The sequence below is a fragment of the Gigantopelta aegis genome, chromosome 4, assembly GCF_016097555.1.
Source record: "Gigantopelta aegis isolate Gae_Host chromosome 4, Gae_host_genome, whole genome shotgun sequence".
Taxonomy (NCBI): Eukaryota; Metazoa; Mollusca; class Gastropoda; order Neomphalida; family Peltospiridae; genus Gigantopelta; species Gigantopelta aegis.
The window spans coordinates 41,787,863-41,815,833 of record NC_054702.1 but is presented as its reverse complement, the minus strand read 5'-3'; the positions used below and the strand labels follow the sequence as shown (position 1 = coordinate 41,815,833).

The 27,971-nt window shown below is 35.3% G+C and overlaps 1 protein-coding gene across 1 annotated transcript; it reads right to left on the bottom strand.

The window, feature by feature from the left end:
• Nucleotides 1–5,424: 5,424 nt before the first annotated feature.
• Nucleotides 5,425–18,419, bottom strand: LOC121372184 (spermatogenesis-associated serine-rich protein 1-like). The gene is made up of 7 exons (XM_041498467.1): nucleotides 18,294–18,419; nucleotides 16,696–16,849; nucleotides 15,525–15,640; nucleotides 13,288–13,437; nucleotides 11,951–12,074; nucleotides 9,636–9,704; nucleotides 5,425–5,815 (listed from the first exon to the last, which is right to left on the bottom strand). The coding sequence occupies exons 1-7, from the start codon at nucleotides 18,334–18,336 to the stop codon at nucleotides 5,692–5,694; spliced, it is 780 nt and encodes a 259-aa protein (XP_041354401.1). The 5' UTR covers nucleotides 18,337–18,419; the 3' UTR covers nucleotides 5,425–5,691.
• Between the last annotated feature and the right edge of the window lie 9,552 nt (nucleotides 18,420–27,971).

The window sequence follows — 27,971 nt, the reverse complement described above, 5'->3', positions numbered from 1 at the left end:
TTAAAAAAAAAAAAATTCTACAAACAAAAAGGGCACTTGGACATTTTGAGGGCACTTGAAAAAATTTTGGGCGGACGCGTCCCCCTGGTCCCCCCCCCCCTTGGATCCGCCCATGACTAGCCCTACTTTACAATTTTACTAAATAGGCCTAATAGTAATAATCAGATATGTCACCTAAAGATGAAGATAAGAGTTTAAAACACTAACATTGGGGGTTATATTTACAAAGGGCAGGACGTAGCCCAGTGGTAAAGCGTTCGCTCATTAAGTGGCAACAGCGGGTTTCCTCTCTCAATATCTGTGTGGTCCTTAACCATATGTCCGACGCCATATAACCGTAAATAAAATATGTTGAGTGCGTCTTTAAATAAAACATTTCCTTCCTGCCTTCCTTCCTAATTACAAAATAGACTTAACTGCAACATTTGACACATTGTTTCACCATAATCTAAAAGCCCTGACTGGAACGATATTCCACAGATGCGAGTTCAAAGACAAATTGGGGGGGGGGGGGGGGGGGGGAGACAATGCCAAGATGTTACCGAGGCAAGAGATTATCACACCTGATATTTACATCATTATAAGCATCAGACCATTTGATTGTCGTTTCTCATCTGTACTGGTCACCCGCCCCGGAGTCGGTCACTGGCGAAGCCAGAGGCTGAATCCGGGGCGGGCGTGCCTGAACCTTAGTGGATAGGGGCACGTAAAATGAGTTGCCCATTGCCCATCTGTACTGGTCTTCGTGTGTGATCACTGAAAATAGTTTTCTGGGATGCACAGACCCTGTCTTGTAACAGATCTTCACTTCTATCTAAATAAACGATCGCTTGCAGTTTTCCATTCATTAAACACTTACCTTCTCATTTTGTATAACATGATGATTTTGGTATCCTCGACTATCGAAACCTGTCCCATTAACAAGTAAAGGCTACCACTCATGCTCATTGCATTCATCTGATGCCAGGAGGTGTGATTTAGCTCAGTCGGCTGAGTGCTCGCTTGAGGTGCTTGCTTGAGGTGCTTGCGTCGCAGGATCAAACCACCTCGGTGGATCCATTCAACTGTCTTGATTTTTTCTCTCGTTCCAATCAGTGTACCACAACTGGTCAAAGGCTGTAGTATGTGCTTTCCTGTTTGCGGGAAAGTGCATATAAAAGATCCCTTGCTACTAATCAGGGCTTCTAGATTATGGTTGCCCCATTCCCATGGCTAGTGATATTCAGTGTTGGGCTAGTAAATAACTACTATTGCCATGCCCGACGGCTAGTTAATTGTTTTTGTTAAATGTTGCAGTTAAGTCTATTTTGTAAATATGAATATCCTGCCCCCCCCCCCCAATCCCCCCCCCCCAATATTAGTGTTTTTAAGCTCTATCTCCCTCTTTAAGTAACATATTTGATTATTACTAGTATTTAGTAAAACTGTATTAACTTTAAGTAAAGTAGGGCTAGTGAATTTTTAATCGTGGCTAGTAAATTTCTAAAATCACTGATCCTATGGCTAGTGTATTTTATAATAATTCTAGAAGCCCAGTACTAATGGAAAAAATGTAACTGGTTTCCTTTCTAAGACTATATATCAAAATTACCAAATGTTTGACATCCAATAGCCAATGATTAATAAATCAATTTGCTCTAGTGGTATTGTTAAACAAAAACAAACTTTAAATTTCATCTGATGCATTTAACGACATTGTTGTTTTGCATACTTGATTTGTTTTTGATATTAAAATCTTATGATGTGGTCAATGTTTTTATTTTTATCTGTGTTGTGCCCCAGTACTCTTAAAAACAACAAAATCCCAACTACAATACATTAAACAGATTGCAGAATACAACATGACAAGAACTTTAACATACTATGTGGCTGAGTTTACATCAACTTTAAAATGTGCTAACAGTGGAGAAGACCACAAAGATAAAAACAACTAGCCGTTACAATGTTAGAATATTTATTTTGAGCAGAGATCAGTATAATACATTATGGTTTATTACTCTTAATACCCTCATTCTGACACACGGAATAACAAAAAGTAAACAAATACAAGTATGTATCACAGTTTGTAGCACACATTCAGATACAAATATAATAATTTTTACATTGGTCTTCATTGAGAGATTGGGCCCAGAGAACCCACACGATGACCAAAAAGGTTACCTTTCTGATATAAAATAACCAAAAAAATACCATTTAAAACAGTTGGAAGATGTCATCTAAAAACACTGCTATTTTATTGTCTGGATGCTAGGAACTAGTTTGAGCCATCTGAAGATCAACATTTCACCTGTGTCCCACCCCCACTGCAGGGCCGACATGTTGACATGTTTACAGAACTTGAGTCGAGTCAAATCTTTAATGACATCATATACATACAATTTGTATGGTGTTCTCATGACATCAAAATATTATTAAAGACTTGAGTGCAGACTTTAAAGTATTATAAGTAGGGGACCAGATCTCAGATCTCATTTGTATGGATCTGCAGATGTTACTAATATATTTTAAATAACAGTGTAAACAATATACAATCCAAATGTACAGAGTATTAGTTTCATTAAGAAACAATGAAAAAATATTCAACACAATGCCATCAGTTGGGTACTTCAGCAATATGCTAAAAAGATGTCATCAGGTCAAAATTTTATGTTTGCTGTAAATGCACATTCTCGTCACTGACCTACAACAAATTATTGTCAATGAATGCTTAATGGCATGTGCTTTGGTGAAATTTAAAAAAAATGTCCATCAAAACCTGTCCAAGGTAAATACAAAGTGACACACAGAGAGGGAGAGAGAACTTTCATAAACTGTAAAAGATAATAAAAGTCTTCAAATACCTAAAAATATCTCATGACGGTTCCAGCAGTTTTAAAAATGTGTCTAATCTATTGTCATGGTTCTTAAATCAATGCTGTGGAATGCAGCATTTGAGTAACAAATAATAGAATCTACTGATAATGAAAAATATGTTTATCTTGTGTAAAAATGCCCAAACAAAAGTATGATGCATTTACACATGTGCATTATACATAATGTCATGTAGCTTTACTTTTTGTTCTTACTTTGATAAGATTTAAAGAACCCCCACACTTATAACTTTACCATTAACGTAGAAATTATCATTCACATATAAGATTATTTTGTTTATATCCCGTTGAAAGTAACAGAAATAACAGACAATCTTTATAATTAAATTTGAAACATACTTTCTAATAATAACACTGAGAGTTCATATTTTATTTTGAATTATTTTTTTTGTTCTATATAAAGTAATGTACTAGATATGTCATTCCCGGACAACAATACTTTTATGTTAATTGAAAAATTAATAGATCACATTGCTATGGCTGGAACAATAGGATAACATAAACTGTAATGAATGTAATGGAAATTTAATTATAATATGAATACAAACAATACACCACCTTATTATATCTTGTCATTATATACTGTAATAAAAATACACCACCTTATTATATCTTGTCATTATATACTGTAATAAAAATACACCACCTTATTATATCTTGTCATTATATACTGTAATAAAAATACACAAAGAAAAACAAATCAAAAGAATGAAACCAAACATAAATGTCACAAACTAAACAATAAATATACATAAAACAAAATGAATTCCTTCTTAACATAAAATACTTGAATAAATATGGAAAATGGAAGCACATGTAATACTGTTTTAAAACAAAGAGTGTAAAGTGCTTCAAAACAATTTTAAAAATGTTTAGCCTGCTTCATAATAAAAACAATAAAAATAACTATCTGAAAAACAAAGTTTAAATTATTATTAATAAAAAACAAATATATATATAATACATTTGTATATGTAAAGAATCAAGGGCACTTAAAATTCTTTCTACACACAAAATGCAAAAAAATAATCGAGCTGTAAATAGTTTAAAATAAATTTCATATACATAATAAACATGATCCTTGCAAAGCAAAGATAAATACAGTGAAATGTATTAAACAGTCGCACAAGAAAGTAAAAGTCCTGTGCTGAGACAAACGTCTTTGTTTCAGAGGTGTAGTAAGGCACTGAAGGCAATATGGCCAGGTGATGAGACAGTGAGCATTGGGGGAAGCACAGCTAAACGATTTCAGCCACCTCACTAACCTATATGATGTGGTATAATAACTCAAAAATAATGTATCAAAAATACAATTACTTCACCAGCAAGTCAAGGATCAAAGAGTAAAGTAACATTTTGATGTTTTATCTGGGGCCAATTTCACAAAACATCATACATTTATGTTTGCTACTAGCAGCTATAGCAGTTATATGTTTACATGTGGTTGACATCTATGGTTGACATCTATGGTTGTCATCTGTGGTTGACATCTGTGGTTGACATCTATGGTTGACATCTATGGTTGACATCTGTGGTTGACATCTGTGGTTGTCATGCAGAAAATGACATCATCATGGAAGGGGGCGGAACGTAGCCCAGTGGTAAAGCGTTCACTTGATGCACGGTCGGTTTGAGATCGATCCCCATCAGTGGGCCCATTGGTCTATTTCTCACTCCAGCCAGTGCATCACGACTGGTATATCAAAGGCCATGGTATGTGTTATCCTGTCTGTGGGATGGTGCATATAAAAGATCCCTTGCTGCTAATCGAAAAAGAGTAACTCATGAAGTGGTGACAGTGGGTTTCCTCTCTCTATATCTGTGTGGTCCTTAACCATATGTCCGATGCAATATAACCATAATTAAAATGTGTTGAGTACATCATGGAAGATGGAGCATTTTAAGGACAAAAGAAAATGAAATACATGTAGGTATACTTCATTCAAACTACATGTATTGTACTATTCAGTGGCGGATCCAAAAAATCAATTTAGGGGGGCCCCAGTGACATGAGGAGGAATGCCAATGGAATTCTGGGGGAGGTTTGGATGGAGATCATAAAAATAATGAAAATTAATATATAATAAAATTATAACTATCGCAAAATTTAGGGGTGGGGGGTGGGCCCCTGGGGCCCTCCTAGATCCGCCTCTGCTATTAGTAATAATAAAAATTATAGTTTAGTTGTACATTTATGTTTAATCATGCAAAACTAGGCTTAGGATGTTTTGTAAAATTTGGCCCTGGACTTTAAAAGAGGCTACAAAAATTATCTCTTTCTTATTACAGACCACCTTACATGAGATCAGTAGAGGCATGTTCAGGATGTTGAGAACTCATAGCTACCTATCAGACTGGTTTTTAGGCCTAACATTAAATAAACATAGTACTGGCCTTGGTGGTGTCGTGGTCAAGTCATCAGATATAAGGCTGGTAGGTACAGGGTTCGCAGCCCGGTACCGGCTCCCACCCAGAGCGAGTTTTAATGACTCAATGGGTAGGTGTAAGACCATTACACCATCTTCTTTCATACTAACCACTAACAACTAACCAACCCACTGTCCTGGACAGATAGCCCAGACAGCTGAGGTGTGTGTGCCCAGGACAGTGTGCCTGAACCTCAATTGGATATAAGCATGAAAATAAGTTGAAATAAATTGAAATAAAATAAATATAACTGATGCCAGTCAAACTGTTCATGACTGCCTGCCCTCCTGAACATGCCACTGGCACAGAACAGTACATACACATGTATATGCCTTCTTGACAAAATGGCTGGTTTAACGCTGTCGCCTTATTTCTAGCTAGTTTGGAAGACGGTCTACCACCTCTTATCCTCCTGAGCTGGAACCAGTGGTGTTGCTGGTTTCCATTCATCCAGTTTTTTAACCTGAACAACATCGTCCTCTGTCTGACGAACAGTTTCTTTTTGCCTAAACGTTTCTCTGTAAAGAAACCAAATCTATTAAGTTCTACATTCAAAAAAAAGAAAAAAAAGAAGAAAAGTTCTACATTCAAACTAAATTCTCATAATAACTAATTACTACAGTCATATAAAATGGACGTATATTCCAATAGCTTTATTTTAGAGAATAGAAATACATTTGAATGAAACAATTCAACAGATATTTTAATGATAACTTACTAATTAAATAATAATAATACAAAGCAGCATGCCTCATTTTTAGACCAAATAAATGTTCTAATTAAAAGGGCACTGGAGAGCTGGTATACTTGTATAAAATTAGGAAATATTGTATTTTAGGAAATTGTTTTATATTTTTAATAAATTTATATTTTATATTACAAAAAGACTATGTTTAGATTTTAAGAAAAGTAATGAAATTAACTCTTTATTTGGGGAAATAAAAAACAAAAAACATAAAAAAAGTAGTACATAACATTACAGCTAAGAGGTATAATGGGATGGAAATACTCATAATACTAAACTGATTATCCCAGTTAATCATGCCCCACATGTTTTGTTAACCTTCATTTCTCCTGTTAATAGTAAAAATACAACAATTACCCTTAAACAGTTACAAGCATGCATTATTACTATAAATTAACAAACTCAACAAAAGAAAAATGTATATGGCCATGGAAGTCTTCAAACAGGTCTGCAGACACGCAGGGCAAAATTTACTTGAGTGATGAATTCAATGCATGCGACCTTGTGAAAAACTGAAAGTACAATAAACCCCCCCCCCCCCCTGACAACAATAACTGCCAGTAGCTGGCTGAAAACAAAAAACCTGATGGTAGTACTATACCAAATAACTTCCGGCTGGGTCAAAGTTCGAGGTGCACCGAACTTTTGATAGAGAAGTGAACACCACAAGTCCTGTGATTGGTTATAAATGTGAGTGTGTTGGTTGTAAAAAATATTAGTTTCATCTGGGTAAAATAAATGTGCAATTTTATTTCATCTAGTACCAATGTGTCAAGTAGCCTTGTGCTTGAAACATGTATGGGGTACCTGTAAAAAAAAGTACTCAAATTTTGTGCGAAACTAGGGTAGTCATAGACGCTACCCGTTATCTCAGAAACGAGCAGCTTGACCCCCATTTTTTTCTGATTCACTTTAAGTGTAAGGGGTGGTAGTATTTATATCTGTGGCGTTTATGTCGGTTGATACGTTGCAGGTAGGAGTTTTAGCCACATATGTTACTATTGTCGTCTATGGGATTTGATTTGGTAGTATACACCCTATAGCACATATTCAGTGCATAATAAAAAATATTATGATTTTGTCATTTTATTTAATTAAACTATACTGGTTGATTAATTAGCCATCACTCGATCATGCAAGTTCACAATGACCTTGACCTTGACAATAATCTCTGTACATGGCTCTGAATGGAGTTTGAATCAAAGTTAGCACTGAAGAAAAGTTGGTTTTGGCCTATAATTCATACTGTAAAGATTTCAATAATTTCTTTTTACATGGTATTTGACTTGCCATATACAACTGCTCTTAAATATGGTATTATATATAGGCAACCTGAACTAAGATTTTAATAGCAATTTATTTTTATATTAAAAATAGCATGTGCCAATAGTGGGTTAATGTCTTTAGTTTCCATTAACATTGTTAATTTTTTATGTATGAAATTCTGAAAACTCAAATTTGTAAAGAAGTTGATTTTTATTGTCATTTTGACATATTTATAGGGTGCTAAGTTATATTTTAGACAAATTTGTAGTTTTATGCAAAATTTAAAGTAAATTTGAAGAAAAACTTTACCAAAAACATAATTAAATTTGTTGTCACTATTGTGCCTTCTGTTCTTATTTGTACATAACAATAAGGTTGTTAAACATATACTTAGATCTCCAGATCATTTTTGTTTCTTAATAATCACTTAGTTAGCTCTCATGAAAAGCATTTTGAGTTTATACTAGATTCAGAACCAATTTTTTCAGATTTGATTATCTGCCTTGGATTAAGTTGATAATTTATTTTATTGTTAAAGCTGTATTACCTAATGTTACTAGCTAAATAAAATGCTGGATTACAGATTGTAGGAATACATCTAATGTACATATTGTATTCATCCGGATTAGAAAATAATGCAAGAAAATAGATGTTCGGGTAATTTTGTCATTTAAAAATAGTTTTTTTCAGTAATTAATCAAAAATAAATATGTTAAAGCTGCATGATTATTCCAGATATCACAACTATTAAAACCTCCAACTACAGTAGGCTATAAATAAAATATAGTCAGGAATATTGGTGGCTGCCAATGGTTTTGATGGTTCATTATGAAAATCAGCATGGCCGATGGATTTGAAATTCCCACACCTGGTAACTTGAAGACACCCACACCCAGCATACAGGATTTCCTCCCAACACTAATGTTCAGGACATTAAGTCATTACTTCATACAGGTACAGTCATGTTTGTGTTTCTTTCCTCAGACAGTGTATTTTTTTAATACTGATATTTCTTTGATGTGCCTGTTAAGGTCTTCATAATCTAGGGTTCAATCAAGTGCATGTGTTTTAATGGCATTCTTTAAAGGGGTAGAGGTACTCTGACTATCTTTGTTGTCTCTACATATATACCTGAGTACACACACCCAACTGAAAGTAAATATCTTCAGGAGTTTTATTTTAAAACATTTTGTTGTTTAATATGACATATTGCATTTGTACAAAACTATATGCAATATATATGCTTTTTGAGGTGTACATTATATTAGGTTGCACTGTAGAAACAACACTTTCAGTGAGGTTGTCAGTTTATGTCAGAATACACCAGATCCTGGTTGTCATAAAGACACATAGCTGGACACTTTTTGAAAAATGTATGTTATCAGTATAGGTAGTACTATACCAAATAACTTCCGGCTGGGTCAAAGTTCGAGGTGCACCGAACTTTTGATAGAGAAGTGAACACCACAAGTCCTGTGATTGGTTATAAATGTGAGTGTGTTGGTTGTAAAAAATAATAGTTTCATCTGGGTAAAATAAATGTGCAATTTTATTTCATCTAGTACCAATGTGTCAAGTAGCCTTGTGCTTGAAACATGTATGGGGTACCTGTAAAAAAAAGTACTCAAATTTTGTGCGAAACTAGGGTAGTCATAGACGCTACCCGTTATCTCAGAAACGAGCAGCTTGACCCCCATTTTTTTCTGATTCACTTTAAGTGTAAGGGGTGGTAGTATTTATATCCGTGGCGTTTATGTCGGTTGATACGTTGCAGGTAGGAGTTTTAGCCGCATATGTTACTATTGTCGTCTATGGGATTTGATTTGGTAGTATACACCCTGATATATTCTGGCCAATAACTGGATGGGAATCATAACTAAACTGCAGATTCTGAACATTCAGATATGGGTATGCTTCAAAATATTGGAATGGTAATTTAAGAAATTCATAGTACAACCATATACTATTACATCTGCCCATAAGCGTACGAGACAGGGTGTGTGTGTGTATATGTGTGTGTGCAACTGCCCCACAGTCTTAGAGAAAATCCTCCAATTTGGACAAAAACAGAGAAATTTGGGCAAAATGACCTGGATTTGGGCACTTTTGTTTAATATGGGCAAAAATCAGCCTGCCAACACCCCCCCCCCCCCCCCCCCTTACGAAATGGGAGCCTGTATGCTTATGCAACTGCCTGATTTCAAATATTCATGATCATTTGCTTTTACTTTTGAAAAGGATAACCCTGTATCTACATGTATTTACAGTTGCATATAGAAAAATGCCAATCTGTAAAAAATATTCCTTATTTTCAACAGACAACTTACCTTTTATTGCCTAACATTGATGTTTCTAAAGGGACAAAAGTATCGGGCTTTTTAGTAGGTTTATGTGCACTGCAAATATCAAAACAACAGGTGAAGAAAACAACATAAAGATGCAGGTTATGACAAACAAACATACATTAAATGCATAACAAACAACACATGACTTACAATGTAAACAAGTTCAATGATTCAGGGTTCAAGCACTTATTTGACAACACATTTAGGGACAAATTTACGAAGCCTGTTTTTCATAAACACAAGTGTTTAAGCATTGTAAATGTGTGTAGTTACATGTGTGTAAGACATAAAAAGGCTTTGTAAATTCGACTCATAATGTTCAGTGAAAACAGCATGCTGAAATGTGAATTTCATGACTGTGGGTGTGGGTAATTTTTGGCATGCTTCCATCAGAGAACTGTTCAAGCATGCCTGTCGTGGGCACAACCTCTGACTTCGCCAGAGAGTTATGTCCATAACAGGGAGTTTTCATGACTTTGTTAAGCTGATACATTGTGTGTATATAGTTGTTGGAAACATGATTGGTAGCAACAGTGCTGGGCCTCATTCCACGAAGTGATCTTAGCACTAAGATCACCTTAAGTGTATAACTACCGTATGCACTTAAGGCTATCTTAGCACTAATATAGCTTCATGATATATGAGTCCCTGGTCATGCTTGACCAGTCCTCAACACTGTAGGCAGAATCTTATCTTTAACTGAACATGTATATTTGACACAGTGATTTAAAACATTTTTAAATTACTCATGCATATACAACCATAGTTCTACATCTTTCAAGGTGCAACCCCCCTCCCCCCTCCCCCTTCAACAACATAAAAAACAAAATACAAATCATGTATGATGTGGTTTTGGTTAGTAACAGGTGATAACAATACATTTAACAATAATTGTGATTTCAAGTATTACTGTATCATGCAAACAATTACAATATTATGCAACATAAGGTACGGTTTATATACAATGCAAACAAGTCCTTAGTCAGGTACATCAAACATCAGTCTTAACAAATTTGCTGTAACCTGATTCAATATTTCAACTATGTGCATACAGATCAGTCAACAGGCATTTAAAAAAATATATTTAAAAACTACTTGGTATCTTATATTTGGAACACACAACAGATCACAGTTATCTTCTCATTTGGTTGTCCAAAATCCGGAAATTTGTCCGCACATGTAGTCTGCTGTTTGACTGTGATTATTTCATGGAAGACAGCTTTGAAGTGGCAACTATTTGACTAAGTGACAGGGGAGAGCATGTAGTTTGTAAACATGTGTAACTTGTTGACATTGAAGACTTTGTTGTAATTCCGGCCCATGCAAAAGTAGTGCTTTTTGTGTAAAATGGGTGTACTCCAGCCAGGTTTAGTGGGTGTGTTTCTTCAAACCAATATCCTGGAAGAAAGAGCTGGACAACAGGGTATGTTTCTCCTAGGCAGGCAAAGGTACATACCAAAATCCATGAGCCTGCTGATATTAATAAAAATGTTATAGCCACTAACACTATATAGAAACATGTAGCGTAATTAATTGTGGTCTGTGGCCAAAAGGCATATTTTTATTTTTATACATATAGAGAGGAACAAAAAACCATATACGGGCCTGAATACATCCTTTAATAGATATTTTTTTTTACATAAATCTAAAAAAAACCCACTTTAGTGCTAACTTTAGAATGCATCATGGATTGATGTTAAGATAAATGCCCCCCAAAAAAGGACATCTACAAAACAATAAGACCTTCAAAACATTTTCTAATATAATTACATTATTACACAATTTAACTATATATAAATTGTAAGACATGTTGTAAAAAAAAATTCTTATTTTGGGTAAGCCAGACATTGTGATGTGTATAATATCTACCAACCAAATAAAAATGGGCCTAGTTATTCAAAGTGTGCTTAATCTAACCACTGATTAGCTTAATACTATGCTTTTAAATACTATTATAACATGAAGTTTCAACACATTTTTTCATTTGCTATTTGTATTGATTTACCGGGTAGTATTTAATTTTAAACACTTTGTTTAACTACTTGTTACGCTAACTCTGTCTGTGTGTCAGTGTGTTTGTGTTTATGTACATCTTGTTCATGTAATGCATTTGACTTAGTATTTTTTACTTATTTTTGTTTTATTACTATGCTATTGCATCTGTATTCTGTAGGCTTTATAAATCGTTCTTAATATAAGCAATGCCTGTGGACCAATCCTTTCCCATTAGTGTTTTGCGGTTACTAAATACGGTTTAAATCGGCCAATATTTAGAAATAAAAGAGTTAAAGATTTACCCAAAGATTGGCATAGGTCTTGTTGATCCGAGATTATGAAAACTAGGTGAGTATTCCACAGCTTGGTAACTCTTGTCCCCCGGTGCTGCTTCATCTATTCCATTCCTCTGGTCGATCAGAGGCTCTGAAGAAATTAATTATTTAATTAATTACTCTAATAATCCATTACATATTACATAATGCTAATATTACAAGAAGCTATTAGTACCACAGGCCAAACTGTGTATAGAAAATATTTTTTAAAAAGAGAAGTTTGTTTTATTTAATGACACCTCTAGAGCACATTTGGTAATTTTGATATATAGTCTAAGAAAGGAAACCCACTACATTTTTCCATTAGTAGCAAGGGATATTTTATATGCACCATATATTTTATATGGACAGGATAGCACATACCACAGCCTTTGATATACCAGGTTGGAGCGAAAAATAGCCCAATGGAGAAAATATTTCAATGTCAGCTATAAAGTGCTTCAATAACTTGCATGTAATGTCCCAACCGGCCTCGGTGGTGTCGTGGTTAAGCCATCGGACATAAAGCTGGTAGGTACAGCGAGTTTTAACGACTCAATGGGTAGGTGTAAGACCACTACACCTCCTCTCTCACTAACCACTTATATTTAACCCACTGTCCTGGACAGACAGCCCAGATAGCTGAGGTGTGTACCAAGGACAGCGTGCTTGAACCTTAATTTGATATAAGCACGGGAAAATGAGTTGAAATGAAAAATGAATGTAATGTCCCCAACAGTAAATGAAACAAATACCTAACATTACATTAACATCGTGTGAATTTTTGTTATCACACACAATATTCTATCTAATGGATGTGTAGGAAAATGACATACATATGAAGTATATTCCAAGAACAAACTGTCCTGTAGTATTTGTAGCAAATTTTATTATACTCCCTTGGGTGATAGCTTAACTGAAGTTTGTTTGATGACACCACCAGAACACATTGATTTATTAATCATTGGCCATTGGATGTCAAATATTTGGTAATTTTGACAGTCTTATTTTTTCCATTAGTAGCAAGGGATCGTTTATATGCACCATCCCACAGGCAGGATAACACATACCATGTCCGTTAATATACCAGTCGTGATGCACTGGCTGGAATGAGTAATAGCCCAATGGGCCCACTGACGGGGATCAATCCCAAACCCGATCGCGCATCAAGCGAGTGCTTTACCACTGGGCTATGTCCAACGGCGACTCTATCTTAACTAACGCACCATTAAGGCCAGGTACAATAGAATGATACACAAGATTTACTTGAATTCTGTAATGATGAACAATGGCTGTATGTTGTTGCTGTGTGTATCATTACCTACCAGGTCTACCCCGACCATACAGCATCGTATGTGTTATCTCATTCTCCGAGGTATTGGTTGCCTTGTGAGTCCCATCAAACACGCATCGCAAGCCGATGTTTGTCAAGTCGGGATCCAACAACCATTCATTATCACTTCTTTTGTATGTGTCTGTCAAACAACACATTAAAGAAAAGCAAATTATTACAATATTAGTTGTCAACCAATAAGGATTTAATTAAAACTGAAGTCGTTGTCTTAAAATCATCCACTTTATCACCATTCATGATCACTTTTTTTGTATGTATCTGTCAAATAACAAATTAAATAAAAACAAATTATTACAATATTAGTTGTCAACCAATGACGATTTAATTAAAACTGAAGTTTTTGTCTTAAAACCATCAACTTTATCACCATTCATGATCACTTCTTTTGTATGTCTGTCAAACAACAATTTAAATAAAAACAAATTACACATGTATAAGAATATTAACTGTCAACCAATAAGAATTTAATTAAAACTAAAGTCTTTTTCTTAAAACCATCCACTTTAAGAAACACAGTAAACGTAAAAATTTAAAAAGACAGCCCAGATAGCTGAGGTGTGTGCCCAGGACAGTATGCTTGAATCTTAATTGGATATAAGCACAAAAATAAGTTAAAATGAAAATATTTAGAAGCAGATAAAAATGCACGAAAGATTAATAATTTCTTGTTGCTTCCCAAAACCATAAATGTAACTTATTTTAAAGTTTAACAACAAATTTAGATTTTCTTTTTTCACAACTGCCAGTTTATAAAAAAAATTTCACAGCAAATAACATTTGGTTTTTTTTTTTAAATTGGTAAAAAACTATTTTATTTATAATTTTGTGTTCAAGATATGGCATTGAGTTGTTTTATAAATATATTTCCCAATATACAATCTAAAAATATGGGTTTTGGGGGGGGGGGGGTTTCTTGGAAGACAACAAGAAATGATTATTTCTGAACTTTGGTACAACATACAAAATATCAGTATATAGTGTTTTATTCTCAGTATATTGAGCAATATATTATAACAAACAATAAACAAAATATAACATTACAAAATCTTATCACTTTAGCCATTACATACAAAACTACTAAGTAACATGCATGCATCTGTATAAAAACAGATATTTCTGAAATGTCTTTTATGCTCTGTGTTGAGGGTACAAAAGCAGTGACTGCTGTTTGTAAAATCTTCAGAAGCTGAAAAAAGCTCCACTGAATTGCTCATTGCTCTCCTAAAAAATTAGCATAACTTAATTGCTAAAATGTAAATGTCACCAAACTGATAATAATATACAACAATAAAATTAATATTTGTTCATGTTTCACTGTCATTTATAATTATACTAACCATCCTTAGTTTTTATTTGAGTCCTATTAACAAGTTTACCACTAATAATCATTAAACAAATATTAATTTAATCACTGTCATTTTGAAGTTTTAACTGCTCATTAATAATTAATTAATAACCATTCTCACTAATTAACTTTATGATTATCACTATATAACCACCACTTTCAATTAGACAGCAACTGAAGGTTGTCCACCCATTTCAGCCAATCGCAGACTTTTATTTTGTCTGTCTTAATCATGAAGAACAACCGAAAAGCCGTTTAAATTCGTAGTGCTACATGCTCTACCTATTTGAGAGTATGAACCAATGAAATGCCGTCTACATAGGTAAGAAGCCATTAGGCCGTTTCTCAGAAATAAGAATGGGCTACGCTTCGCTCCTCCCATTCTTATTTCTGAAGAAACGTCTTAATGCTTTCTAACCATACATAGTTAATTATTAATAACTTTTCTTTTGAAGTTTTCACTGTCACTAAATTTAATTGCTAACTTTCCTCACTTCATGTCTGACGTCAGGCGTAAGATTACGAATAGAAATAGGCCGAAGTGTTCCTGATGATCAAAATATTCCGATAGACAGTATGACTTCTACTTACATGCATCCAATGAAAACAGTTGATACATGTTATATCATGGAAGACACCACTGTTTTCTCTTTCTGAATGAAAACTTTTGGTTTCAGTTTCAATTTCTTAAATATTATAAAAGTATAAAATTTTCACCTTGCAAATTTGTTAAGGGGAGCATTTTTTCGCGCTGTGAGATATGTTTTACGGACACTATATGGGCATGGGTGCGATCGCAACCGTCAAACGGCAGTCACTGTACAAAAGATAAATATATATATATATATATATAGAAGACTCACAAGGATATGGTCTCATAGCATGCCAGTTGTTCGGCCATATTTCTGCAGCTGGGTACTTTTGGTCAAATTGTTGTGGGATACATGTCATTAAACTAGAGCTCCAGTCAGGTCCATTCCTGCAATCAAATATACATTCATCAAAAAGTGAATATATCCATTTGGAGGTTTCCCCATTCCAACCATATACCAGAACAGGTATATAATGAAGACCACGGGGTGAACTATTGTGCTAAGCCCTAGCCTAGTGTGGGTTCATTGCACAACATATAGAAGAGTTACTTCCTACTCCTATAACTTTTATTTTTATTTTTTTATTACCACAGATCAAACAGACAATGTCAAGGTTGGGGAGCCTTGAATCATTGCCTAACAGTCATTATACATATTGTAAGGATATGTCATGAATGAAAATTAAGTAAATACAGTTCTAACAATAATATAAACAAAATTAAATCTTCTGCAATAGAGAAAGTGAAGTGCATCGCATATGTTTGAATGTTTGAATTTTTCTGTTTAGATAATTGTGGTAGTGAAAAAAAAAAGATGAAAAAAAGAAGAGTCATGTTTTTTTAACCAATCTTATAAACAAGTTTACTGTTAATAATTTCTAATTTAATAATTTTCAGAGGTCGATCTAGGGGGGGCCAAGGGCCTGGGCCCCCTAAATTTTGCGACAGTTATAATTTTATTATATATTAATTTCCACCTCATGTCATTGGGGCTCCACCTAAATGGATTTTCTGGATCTGCCACCGATTTTTAAAGAGAGAAAAAAAAATGATATATAATTTTTATAACTTAAAACACATGAGACATTCAAGAGAACTTGTGTAAATTATGATTTTAATTGGTGTATATAAAGATACCTTGACTAAAATATCAAAGGCCTGGAAAATAAAGAAGGAACATACATGTATATACAATGTGTATTTTTAAAATTGAATTAAACTATATAGATAAAATAATAGAACAAGTATGGTGATCACTTGTAAGCTTCATATAGAAAAATTAAACATTTAAGATGGATGATAATTAAATTAGATAATTTTTTAATTAAAAAAATCATCCAACACGATTTAATATCAAAACTTTGGTGAAACTTATGCCATAGAACAATTTATCTATCTCAAGATTTACTTCTCTCTTTAGATAACAGAGATTGTGTACTTACACAGAGTACTCTATGTCAATGTTCATAGGATGCGGTTTCCAATCAACATATGTTCCATAACCATGAGGAATATACCGACGACCATGTGGCTTGTACGTTGGTATGGAGGTACTACGTGTATTGTGAATATGTGGAAAATGCCGCTTCTGCCTTTCTGTAAGATAAGAAAACATATTAACATATACAGACTGTATACAATACCGCACAGCATTACTGCAAACATCTCAATACACAATGCTTGGTTACAATATTAATAAACTTAATGACAATGTGAAGAGGTGTTAGAAAGGAAAGAAATAGAGAATGCTGAACATTTTGGCACACTGTTTAGTGCTAAGTAACTGCAGTTGTGATGCTTGGTATCTAGCATTTCTGAAAGGAAACCCACAGCCACCATTTATAATTTAGGATATTTAAAATATTTACCTGCAACATCAATAGATTAAAACATATACTAGCTGTGATGCACTAGCAAAAAATAATAATATGCTGAGAGTCCACTGAGAGTGTCTGAACATAATATGACAACATGGTTCTGTTTTCTTGGGTCCTTCTTTTAGGCCATTAGTATGTTGATATGTTAAGTAATATTTGTAATAGATGTTTTTCATACTGACTAATAAGTACAAGTATGTAGTTGAATCAGAAACTGAGATAGTGTGGATTGGATGGGTATTGCTGCAAATAATTAACATGTAATACAAAATATGAAATGTGTCTCTTTTATAAAATATATGTCGCAGAATAAAGTGACTATAGTCAGTACACACTGAATTTCAACCTGTCTCCTAATTTTGTCAATATCATCTCATACTAAACATATTGACAATTAATATGTTCTTGCACTGCCTACCCTACTCTATCCTTAATTCCCAGTGGGCACTCTGTTGACTGTTTTCTAAACATTTAAGGGTTATAAAAATATTCGTAAATGCATGTGCCCTTTTCCTGTCAATAGCTTGCTACTGACCCTGGCTGGGCTACTGGTGCGCAACTGCACTTGCTAGTGCAGACAGCCCCTCCTCCCATCCACCCCAAACCCTTTCCTGTCCTGGATGAAGGAGACGGCATAAGTCAACATCTGTGCCCATGACAGATGTGCTACAACAGCTTGCTCTAAATGTACATGTTAAGCCCTTTGACCTGACCTGTCAATAAGCATCATACTTTAATATGAAATTACCACTCTTAACTTATCCATAACTGTTTTTGCCAGAAAGAAATTTTTAGGTTTGGCACTATGGAATTGAATGCAACCAGAGTCAACGGGGGGGGGGGGGGGGGGGGGGGGGGGTAGCTCCCTCAGAAAGAAAATGGGTTAAGTTTAGGGTTCAGGTTGAGAAAAGCATACAGTAATGATAAGAGTAATTAATTTTGTCAAAAGGTTCACTTAAAAAAATATATATAAAAAAAAGAAAAAAGTGGTATAGCGCTATACCCGTTTTACCCTCTGACAGAAAATAACTTAAATAACACATTTCTAAATGTTTTGACAAGAGTGGCTAAAAATACGTTATGAGCATGATTAAACTGCTACAAAACTTACACTCGTTAAACTATATAATTATTTCATCCGAATAATATCAATAAGATCATACCTTTGATTCCTGGCTTGCCGACCTCAGTTGTGACGTGCAGCATGTTTGTCTAGCAAGCCTTGTTTGTTGATATTATCTTTAGAAAAACTCACGAGTCGTGGAGGCGGCCATTACAGTCACGTGATAAAGCGGTTGTCGTAGCGACATGTTCGACACATTTCGTGATCTTCCGCCTTTTATTCGGAACACTGCTGAAGCAATCAAACATCCCCGTATTTGTACGTGTTGTGTGTGTTGTGTGTGTGTGTGTGTGTGTGTGTTATTCAGTGGTTCTACAGTATTATTAAGTCAGTGTATAATAAGACTGAAATGGCAGTTAAGTTCCAAAAAGGTGTAACAGAATCATTCGAATCCAATATACTAGGAATAAAACTGGGCGACCTGACCTTTTGACCAGACAAAATTAATCTGCACCAGTTACGCTATAAAACGACACGCTTGTTAAGGGCTGATGGCCTGTTTAGTGCCAGAAGCTGTCGTAGGACTTCAAGAGAGCCTAAATACTCTCGGTATTTTTTGTGAATTATGGCATTTGACAATAAATCCATCAAAATCAAACTTTATGGTAATACAAAAAGGCAAAATGCCCAAAAATCTAAAGTTTTTCATAAATCAAGACGAAATATGCCAAACAAATAGAAAGAAAGAAAGAAAGAAGTGTTTTATTTAACGACGCACTCAACACATTTTATTTACGGTTATATGGCGTCAGACATATGGTTAAGGACCACACAGATTTTTTTTTTTTTTAGAGGAAACCCGCTGTCGCCACATAGGCTACTCTTTTACGACAGGCAGCAAGGGATCTTTTATTTGCGCTTCCCACAGGCAGGATAGCACAAACCATGGCCTTTGTTGAACCAGTTATGGATCACTGGTCGGTGCAAGTGGTTTACACCTACCCATTGAGCCTTGCGGAGCACTCACTCAGGGTTTGGAGTCGGTATCTGGATTAAAAATTCCATGCCTCGACTGGGATCCGAACCCAGTACCTACCAGCCTGTAGACCGATGGCCTGCCACGACGCCACCGAGGCCGGTCTCCAAACAAATAGAAGGAAATGCCAAACAAATAGAAGGAAATGTTTTATTTAACGACGCACTCAGCACATTTTATTTACCTTTATATGGCGTCAGACATATGGTTAAGGACCACACAGATATTGAGAGAGGAAACCCAATGTGACCACTTCGTGGGCTACTCTTTTGGATTAGCAGCAGGGGATCTTTTGTATGCACCATTCCACAGACAGGGTAGTACATACCTTTGATATGCCAGTCGTGGTGCACTGGCTGGAACGAGAAATAGCCCAAATGGGCCTACTGGCGGGGATCGATCCCAGACCGACCGCGCATCGAGCGAGCGCTTTACCACTGGGCTACGTCCCGCCCCTCACATCTAGGATGCAGTTTAAATTCAACAGGAAATTTTACTCAAACATTAATAGAATTCTATATTATAAAAAGGTTTTAAAGCTCTTTTTAAACTGCACATGGTTTTTAGTGGAGTAAACCCACAACACAAGCTATTCGATGTCCTCATTAAACTTATCATCTTTTACAATTCTGAGGTTTAGGGCACTGAACTGCACTACAAAATAAAACAACAAAAAAGGTTCCAAAGCTCTTTTTAAAACTACATTCCCTGGAATATTTTTATTATTTAAGCATATAGAACAGAAAATCCAATTACGTTTGGTGCATATATGAAGCCGCACTCCGCACTGGTTTCACTACGCTGGCGTATCCAGGTCAAAAACAAAGCCAGTATTTTGAAAGTGGGACACTTTTGACGGGCTCGTACCGATCTCGGTTTTCATTGGCTTATCACAAGTATAGAATTCCCCAACAAGAGATCACGTGAGATTTCGGAATTTTTGAACAAATTTAACTGTCTTGATTGAGGGGTCGTCTCATATCTCGAAAACATATTTATATCCATAGAGGTATGGTACAACGACTTTCCAGGGGTCAGTGAGTGAGGGATTTGCCTTGAAATTTTGAGTGGCCAGCTGTTGGCATACGCGTTACATGTAAGGGGGTGTTACTAATTACGTAACGCTCTAGGGGTAGAGAAAGAGGGTACTGTTTTCGATTTACGTAACATTTTTCAAGACTATATGTTATTTTTATTCATTAGTTAGACCTAAAAAGGTGTTTTTTTGGAAATGCGCGGTCAGTCTAGGATCGATCCCCATCGGCGGGTATACAAAAAGACCATGGTATGTGATATCCTGTCTGTGGGATGGTACACAGACAGGAAAAATGTAGCGGGTTTCCAAGGCGCGTGTGCAGGGATTTCAGCTGGGTTGGGGTTATAGACTGTGTTACGCGTTAAATTCCCCTCAAAAATACATTTTAATTTTTTTTAAGCTTGGACAAGTAAGGGTTTCGACCTCTAATACCCTCCCCCTGCACATGCACCCGATTCCTCTCTAAGATTATATGTCAAAATTACCAAATGTTAGACATCCAACAGCAGATGGAAGGAAGGATAGGATATGTTTTATTTAACGACGCACTCAACACATTTTATTTACGGTTGTATGGGGTCGGATGATTATTAAATCAATATGCTTTATCTTTGATGTCGTTAACCCCCCGCCCCCAACTTTACGCTTTCCAAACGAATTAATATTTATTTGAATTTGTCGATTTTAACACGTAAAATTAAGAAGTGAAAACGTTCATTGTCTACTTTAGTATATTTTATTTTAAAAATATATACATGATTAATGTGTTACTAGTATACAAACTAAACTTTGAAAGTTCTACTAACACTTTATAAAATATCAATTCTGAAATAGGAAGGTACGACTGTCGATAATACGTTGTCAAGATCAAACCGGTTTTAACTAAAGACTCTAGTACCGTATCCTCAACCGAACGTTCTTCGTACAGCGCAAGATTTCTCTTTTAATTTTTTGAGACGAACCCTACAATTTGAAATCGGCAAACGCATGTGTTAACTGAAACTGACAACATGCTGTCGTTTGTGCTTTGCCGAGCTATGACGGCACAGGCGATGAATCAAGCGTATACGTTTGACGATATCCGTTCATAGCGAACACACACGACTTTTTTAAAAGTGCATTTGAGCTTGTATTTCACATTTATAGATGATGTTATAATATGGTAACCAGAGAATGTAACTTTAAACTGCACATGGGTTTTAGTGGAGTAAACCCACAAGCTATTCGATGCCCTCATTAAACCTATCATCCTTTGGTTTGGGGCACTGAACTGCACTACAAAATAAAACAACATGAGTTACATGACCAACACAAATAGTTTGATATATTCTGGATATTTCTGTGGAAAAGTGCATATAGACTACAAGATCACTTGTTGCTAATAGAAAAATGTAGTGTCTCTCTGGACTCATAGTTATGAAATGTTGACATCCATTAGCCGATGATTAATAAATTTGACGTGCTGTTGCTTTTAAACAAAACAAACTTAAATGAAATCCTACCAGTGTGCAACGACTGATAAACTAAAAGGGTATTATATATACTTTCCTCTTTGTTGGAATATGTGAAGAGTTTAGGCGCAAAACGCGATATATCCATTTATTTATTTTTTTTAGTAAAAGTTATTTTTTAATTGGCGTATATCGCGTTTTGATAAAAAAAATAATAATAAAAAAAAAATTCCCCGGGATTTACCCAATACAATTTCATAAGGATCAATTGCGTTTTGCGGCAAATCAGCGGGCCTACGATTAGCCCTTACTGACATACAATAATGGCTTCAACTAAAAAAAAAAAAAAAAAATGGTTTATATCGCGTTTTGCGCCTGAACTCTTCATGTGTTTGAATAATGCGTTTCTAGCATTCAGAAGAGGGAGGGGAAACACGTGGTAGCAGGGGATCCTAAGCGTCAAAATAATGAAATGATTGTATGCTAAAACATCAAAGAGTAGTAGTTTAAAATGTTCTGAGGTTTCATTAAACATTCCTTTCTTTTTCTTTCATTTGGAAGAGGTATGTGGCTTGGTTTTAGAGCACTCACTTGAGATGTGATGTACTAGTAGTATAAAATCTAACAAACAAATGTAGTATTCTCTTTCTTGCAAATCGTCGAAAAACAAAAGTTTAAAATAAATATAAACGTCAAACTAGGAATGGACCGTGTACCAATTATAGCCATTGAGGTAGGCATCTCACAAGAATTCAGAATATCATGATGAATGTAGTCCTTAACGAAGGTTTTATAAAAGGTTTGCTGTTCCATCAGGATATCATGACTGGTTTCTAGCTTATCGATTATTAACCAAATTCCCAAGATCTAGGAAGATTAGTGCTGGCTCTGGCACTCAGCAAATTCGCCAATTGCAAATTTTAAGTACAAATGGCAAATTTTATTATATATACAATGTATTCAATTGGGTAAATCACTCTCCACAATTACCTTTACAGTATTTATCTTTACCTATAACGCCCATTGTTCTAGCTGGCAATAAATAAGAAGCAGTGGCGGATCCAGAAATCCAAATAGGGGGACCCCAATGACATCTTTGAGGGAGATTTGGAGGGGATCGTAAAAAAATGAAAATATATATATAATAAAATTATAACTCGCAAAATTTAGGGGACCCCCTAGATCCCCCTCTGACAAGGGTGCTGCGCTCTGCCCCCGATTATCACCACCCTGCCCTAAAATATAACAAAATAATCTTGCTTTCCACCCATCGTGTACAGGGTTGTTACGGGTGTGAATTCCCAATAAATGCCAATAAGTTGTAAACACTTCTTTACCTAGCTGGCAGGAATTATGCAACTGATAATGTCATTTCTACTAGTTTGTTTTGTGTAACAACACCACTAGAACACATTGATTACTTAATCATCGGCTATTGGATGTCAAACATTTGGTAATTCTGACTCGTGGTCATCAGAGGAAACCCGCTACATTTTTCCTGATGCAGCAAGGAATCCTTTATATGCACTTTCCAACAGACAGGAAGACACATACCACAGCCTTTGACCAGTTGTAGTGCACTGGTTGGAACGAGAAAAACCCAATCAGTTGAATGGATCCACACATATGGTTCGATCCTGCGACGCAAGCACCTCAAGCAAGCATTCAACCGATTGATCTAAATCCAGCCCCAAGTCACAAATGAAGTGTCAATTAAGAGGCAAATGTATTATATACTACTCAACTTTTGTTATGGATATTTCAAACATATATGATACCAGGGAACATTGTTATAAAAATCTTGATTAGCGTTATTTCTAGTCAATTACATGTAGCTGTTTTATGTTTTATAATTGTGTAGCAATTCTCTGAAACTTGCGTACGAATCTGAACAAAATGTTCCCTGGATACACAATTTGTGCAATAGATGACCAATAAAACTGCAGTTTGAAAGTTCGATAATAATATCACCACAGTAAAAAGTTTGTTTTGTTTGACGACACAACTAGAGCACATTGATTCACTAATAATCGTCTATTAGATGCCAAATATTTGTAGTCATAAGAGAAAACTGGCTACATTTTCCCTAATGCAGCAAGGTATCTTTTATATGCACTTTCCCACAGACAGGAAAGCACCAACCACGGCCTTTGTCCAGTTGTGGTACACTGGTTGGAACAAGAAAAAACCCAATCAGCTGAATGGATCCACCTGTGGTTCAATCCTGCAACCCAAGCATCTGAAGAGAGCACTCAACCCACTGAGCTAAATCCCAACACATCACCACAGTAAGGCATGATTATAATTAGATGTGTCATTCATCGAACACAATAAAAGAAAGAAATGTTTTATTTAACGACGCACTCAACACATTTTATTTACGGTTATATGGCGTCAGACATATGGTTAAGGACCACACAGAGTTTGAGAGGAAACCCGCTGTCGCCACTACATGGACTACTCTTTCCGATTAGCAGCAAGGGATCTTTTATTTGCGCTTCCCACAGGCAGGATAGCACAAACCATGGCCTTTGTTGAACTAGTTATGGATCACTGGTTGGTGCAAGTGGTTTACACCTACCCATTGAGCCTTGTGGAGCACTCACTCAGGGTTTGGAGTCGGTATCTGGATTAAAAATGCCATGCCTCGACTGGGATCCAAACCCAGTACCTATCAGCCTGTAGACCGATGACCTAACCACTACGCCACCGAAGCCTGTCGAACACAATAAATGCAGTTACTTTACAGGGACATTCCCAAATTTGCTGCATTGTAAGATGTTTCCGACTAATAAAATATTTCCATGATTAATCTTACATATTAAATATATTTTCTTGTTTAGAATATCAGTGTCTGTATATTCAATGTGTTTCTAGTCGTCTTAATATTTGTAAGAAGCCCAAACTGGATTTTGTCTTCAAATAATTTCGTACGTACAAAAAAATCTTTTTTTGAAAAATAAATTAAATTTAACAATTAGAATGATCAGAAACACTTTCAATATACAGCCACTAATATTTTATGCAGAAAAATATATTTGATATGTAATTACAGTCGTCAAAACATCTCTGTTAGTTGATAACATCTTAAAATTTGCTGCAAACTCAGGAATGTCTCTTTAACTGACATATACTCATTACAATATGGTTACTGGATATACAAAAATGACCAAATAACAGCATAAGTCTTGAAAATCTTAACAGTTTTATTACTATTCCATCACAGAGGTTCATAAAAACACAAGACAGATCTTGCACTAACAAAGGAACACTGGATGTGTTGTATTTGATGTAGAGGAGATTCAAAAAGGTTTTCAAATCTAAATGTTCCGTAAACAATTTTACCACCGCTGAAAAGTTTAAGGATTGCACAACAGCCACCAATTTCTTTTCCAGTAAAGTAATATAAAAGACACTTTTGGCCAAATTTACGAAACCTGTTTTTCTTAAGCCATGTTAATGTATGTAGTTACATGTAGTTACATGTGTGTAAGACATAAACAGGCTCTGTAATTTCGGCCATATATATATATATATATATACACAGGGCTTTAAACCTCACTAATATGGACACAACTGACACTTTTGTCTTTTGTCAGTGCAGGAAGGTTGTTTTAGTTCAGTACTGTCATTAACAGCTGCTGGAGAGTTGCCAATGTTGAGAAATGCATTTCAAGTTATTTTGTTATAATTAAACTTAACATTTCAGTGGTATTGAGGTGAAATATTTTGAGGTCAGCATGTTGTACTGAATTGGGGCGCGATTGTTTTTGGGCACAATATTTATTGCCTTGACTTTGATGCAATCTAAAGCCCTGGTATAGGTCTGCAACTTGCTTTCAGTTCAGCAAGGTATTAGTTAGTGAAAAAAACCCAAAAACATGTCAACTTCAGTGTCTCATGTAATAGAAAATAACACAGAACTTATTGTTATTAGTAAATAAAACCTTAAGAATTACAGTGAGATAAGTCATTAGTTTTGAAGTTAAATTCAAATCCATCAGTTAGGTCTTAAGTGTGTCAGTTACACACGAAAACACTGGCCTTGTGCTTATAAAACGTTCCAGACTCAATCTCTAACGATGTCACATGCATGCAACTTGCATGGCATTTTCATGACGCATCAAATTCTCACATTCTATTAAAGAGTCTGGAGTCTCGACTCTAAAGGTATAAGCACCAGGCCTGGTCTAAACTCTTATATATCTTGAAGTGACAAACTGAAAGTGCTCTTTAATATATTGGTATACCTATTCATTCCTGCTTGGATCAAAACTGAGGCATGTTCACATTTTGGAGTTGGCAGTGAAAGTATACAGAAGTTTTCATCCAAATGCAATGTATGCCTACTGAATAAATTGGAAAAAATGCTGCATTATGTGATATACACTAAGTCATGTTCTAGCTAAGGCCCAAAACACACTATCAACTACAGATCTGGCAACAGATGTTATAGAACATTCACTATTTTCACACTGCCAGCTGCACAATGTTCGAATCTTACTCTTTAATTTTTCTTAATAACCAACAGGAAAGGTATATATATTAAACAATGTGAATTTCCCATACTTATTTTTCATGTTTATAGAAGTAAATTTATCTATATGAACGCATTAATATATATTGATATGTTGCAGTTACAGACCCAGATGTGCCACAATCGCCAAACCCAGACCCAGACTCAGACCCGGTGTGTTTTGGGCCTTAGGCATGATCAGGACGGCAAGCTGCTTTGTGCTCTGAATGTAGGATGAAATGTGATGTGATAGAAAGTTAAAGTCTGTTTTGTTTAACAACACCAGTAAAGCACATTGATTTATTAATCATCGGGCACTGGATGTCAAACATTTGATAATTTGGCATGTAGTCTTAGACAGGAAATCCGCTACATTTTTCCATTAGTAGCAAGGGATCTTTTATATGCACCATCCCACAGACAGGATAGCTCATACCACCTTCTTTGATATACCAGTCGTGGTGCACTAAAACGAGAAATAGCCCAATGGGCCCACAGACAGGAATCGATCACAGACCGACCACGCATCAGGCGAGTGCTTTACCACTGGGCTACATCCCGCCCACGTGGTGTGATAGAAGACAATGGTACCAGTCAAACTGTTCATGAGTGCCCGATCTCCGGAACATGTCACAAGTCCAAGTCTCTTCCAAATGACAATCATATCTGTTGACCATTTAACAATATTTTAACCTTAAGTCGTCCTAAATCACTGTTAATATTGGCAGGTAGACAGATTATTTAGGTTTGTAACAGTGTCCAAATTCGTTAACATTCCTTAAATAGATGAAATGTGGAAAAACCTCAGTGGATGTGAATTTGATCACTGAAAAAAATTAAGTGTATTTCTGGGATTAAATTAATATACTTCATGAATTAATTAAACTAATTTTTTTTTAAATAATGAAAATAGCACTTAACCCAGTATAATCTTGTGTGGGTTAATTTTTTTTTACAAAAATAAGACTTTACCAATAGATGATCGACAGATTTTATGAACTATTTGAAAGAATGGTTCAGCAAAAACAGTGTCAAAATACCCTAAAGTCCGAACAAAATTGTTAACTACAATAAATTACTCTCCTAACTTTAATTACCATCAAGATAATTTTGTCAACACACAAATCGTGAAAAAACCCCAAAGAACAGTAAGACAGATTCCATAATTATATGAAACTGTAACTATGTCACTGATGTCGACTTCGCTGAGATCACATAGGGCAAAATACATGCAGTTTTCTGCCGTCTGCCATTTTGTTTATGGCATACTTTTCAAGAGGGGTTGGTCAATACGACGTAATCTAACATCATGACATGTGCTAAGGTATAACGCACTTAACATGTCAGATTAATTACGTCACATACTTGGGCTTCCACCCCTCTTGAACAAGTTGAAGAGTATTCCATAAAAAAGCAAAATGGCAGAGGGTGAAAAATTGCATGTTTTGTCCTAGGAGATCTTAACAAAGTCGATATAGATGATATGGTTTTAGTGTAATATGTGGAATCCATATCAATGTAATGTTTTTTTCACGATTTATGTTTAGACAAACAGTAGAGAAAATCAAATAGTAATTAAAGGTAAGATTGTAGTTGTTCACAATTTGGTTCCGACTTTAGTTGAGATCCATAAATATTTTCCGTACAAAATTTTCTAATTTAATCATTAACACACACATATACATACATACATACATATACTAAAACGCAAAAGAAACGCAGGTCCTGAAAATGCGAAA

Bases quoted from the DNA above. Each gene is read 5' to 3' on its own strand.
- LOC121372184 (XM_041498467.1), bottom strand. From the start codon at position 18,336: ATGCTGCACGTCACAACTGAGGTCGGCAAGCCAGGAATCAAAG. The intron at 16,850-18,293 runs GTATGATCTTAT...CTTATCTTACAG, and splicing joins CGGCAAGCCAGGAATCAAAG to AAAGGCAGAAGCGGCATTTT. The intron at 15,641-16,695 runs GTAAGTACACAA...ATTTGATTGCAG, and splicing joins ATTGACATAGAGTACTCTGT to GAATGGACCTGACTGGAGCT.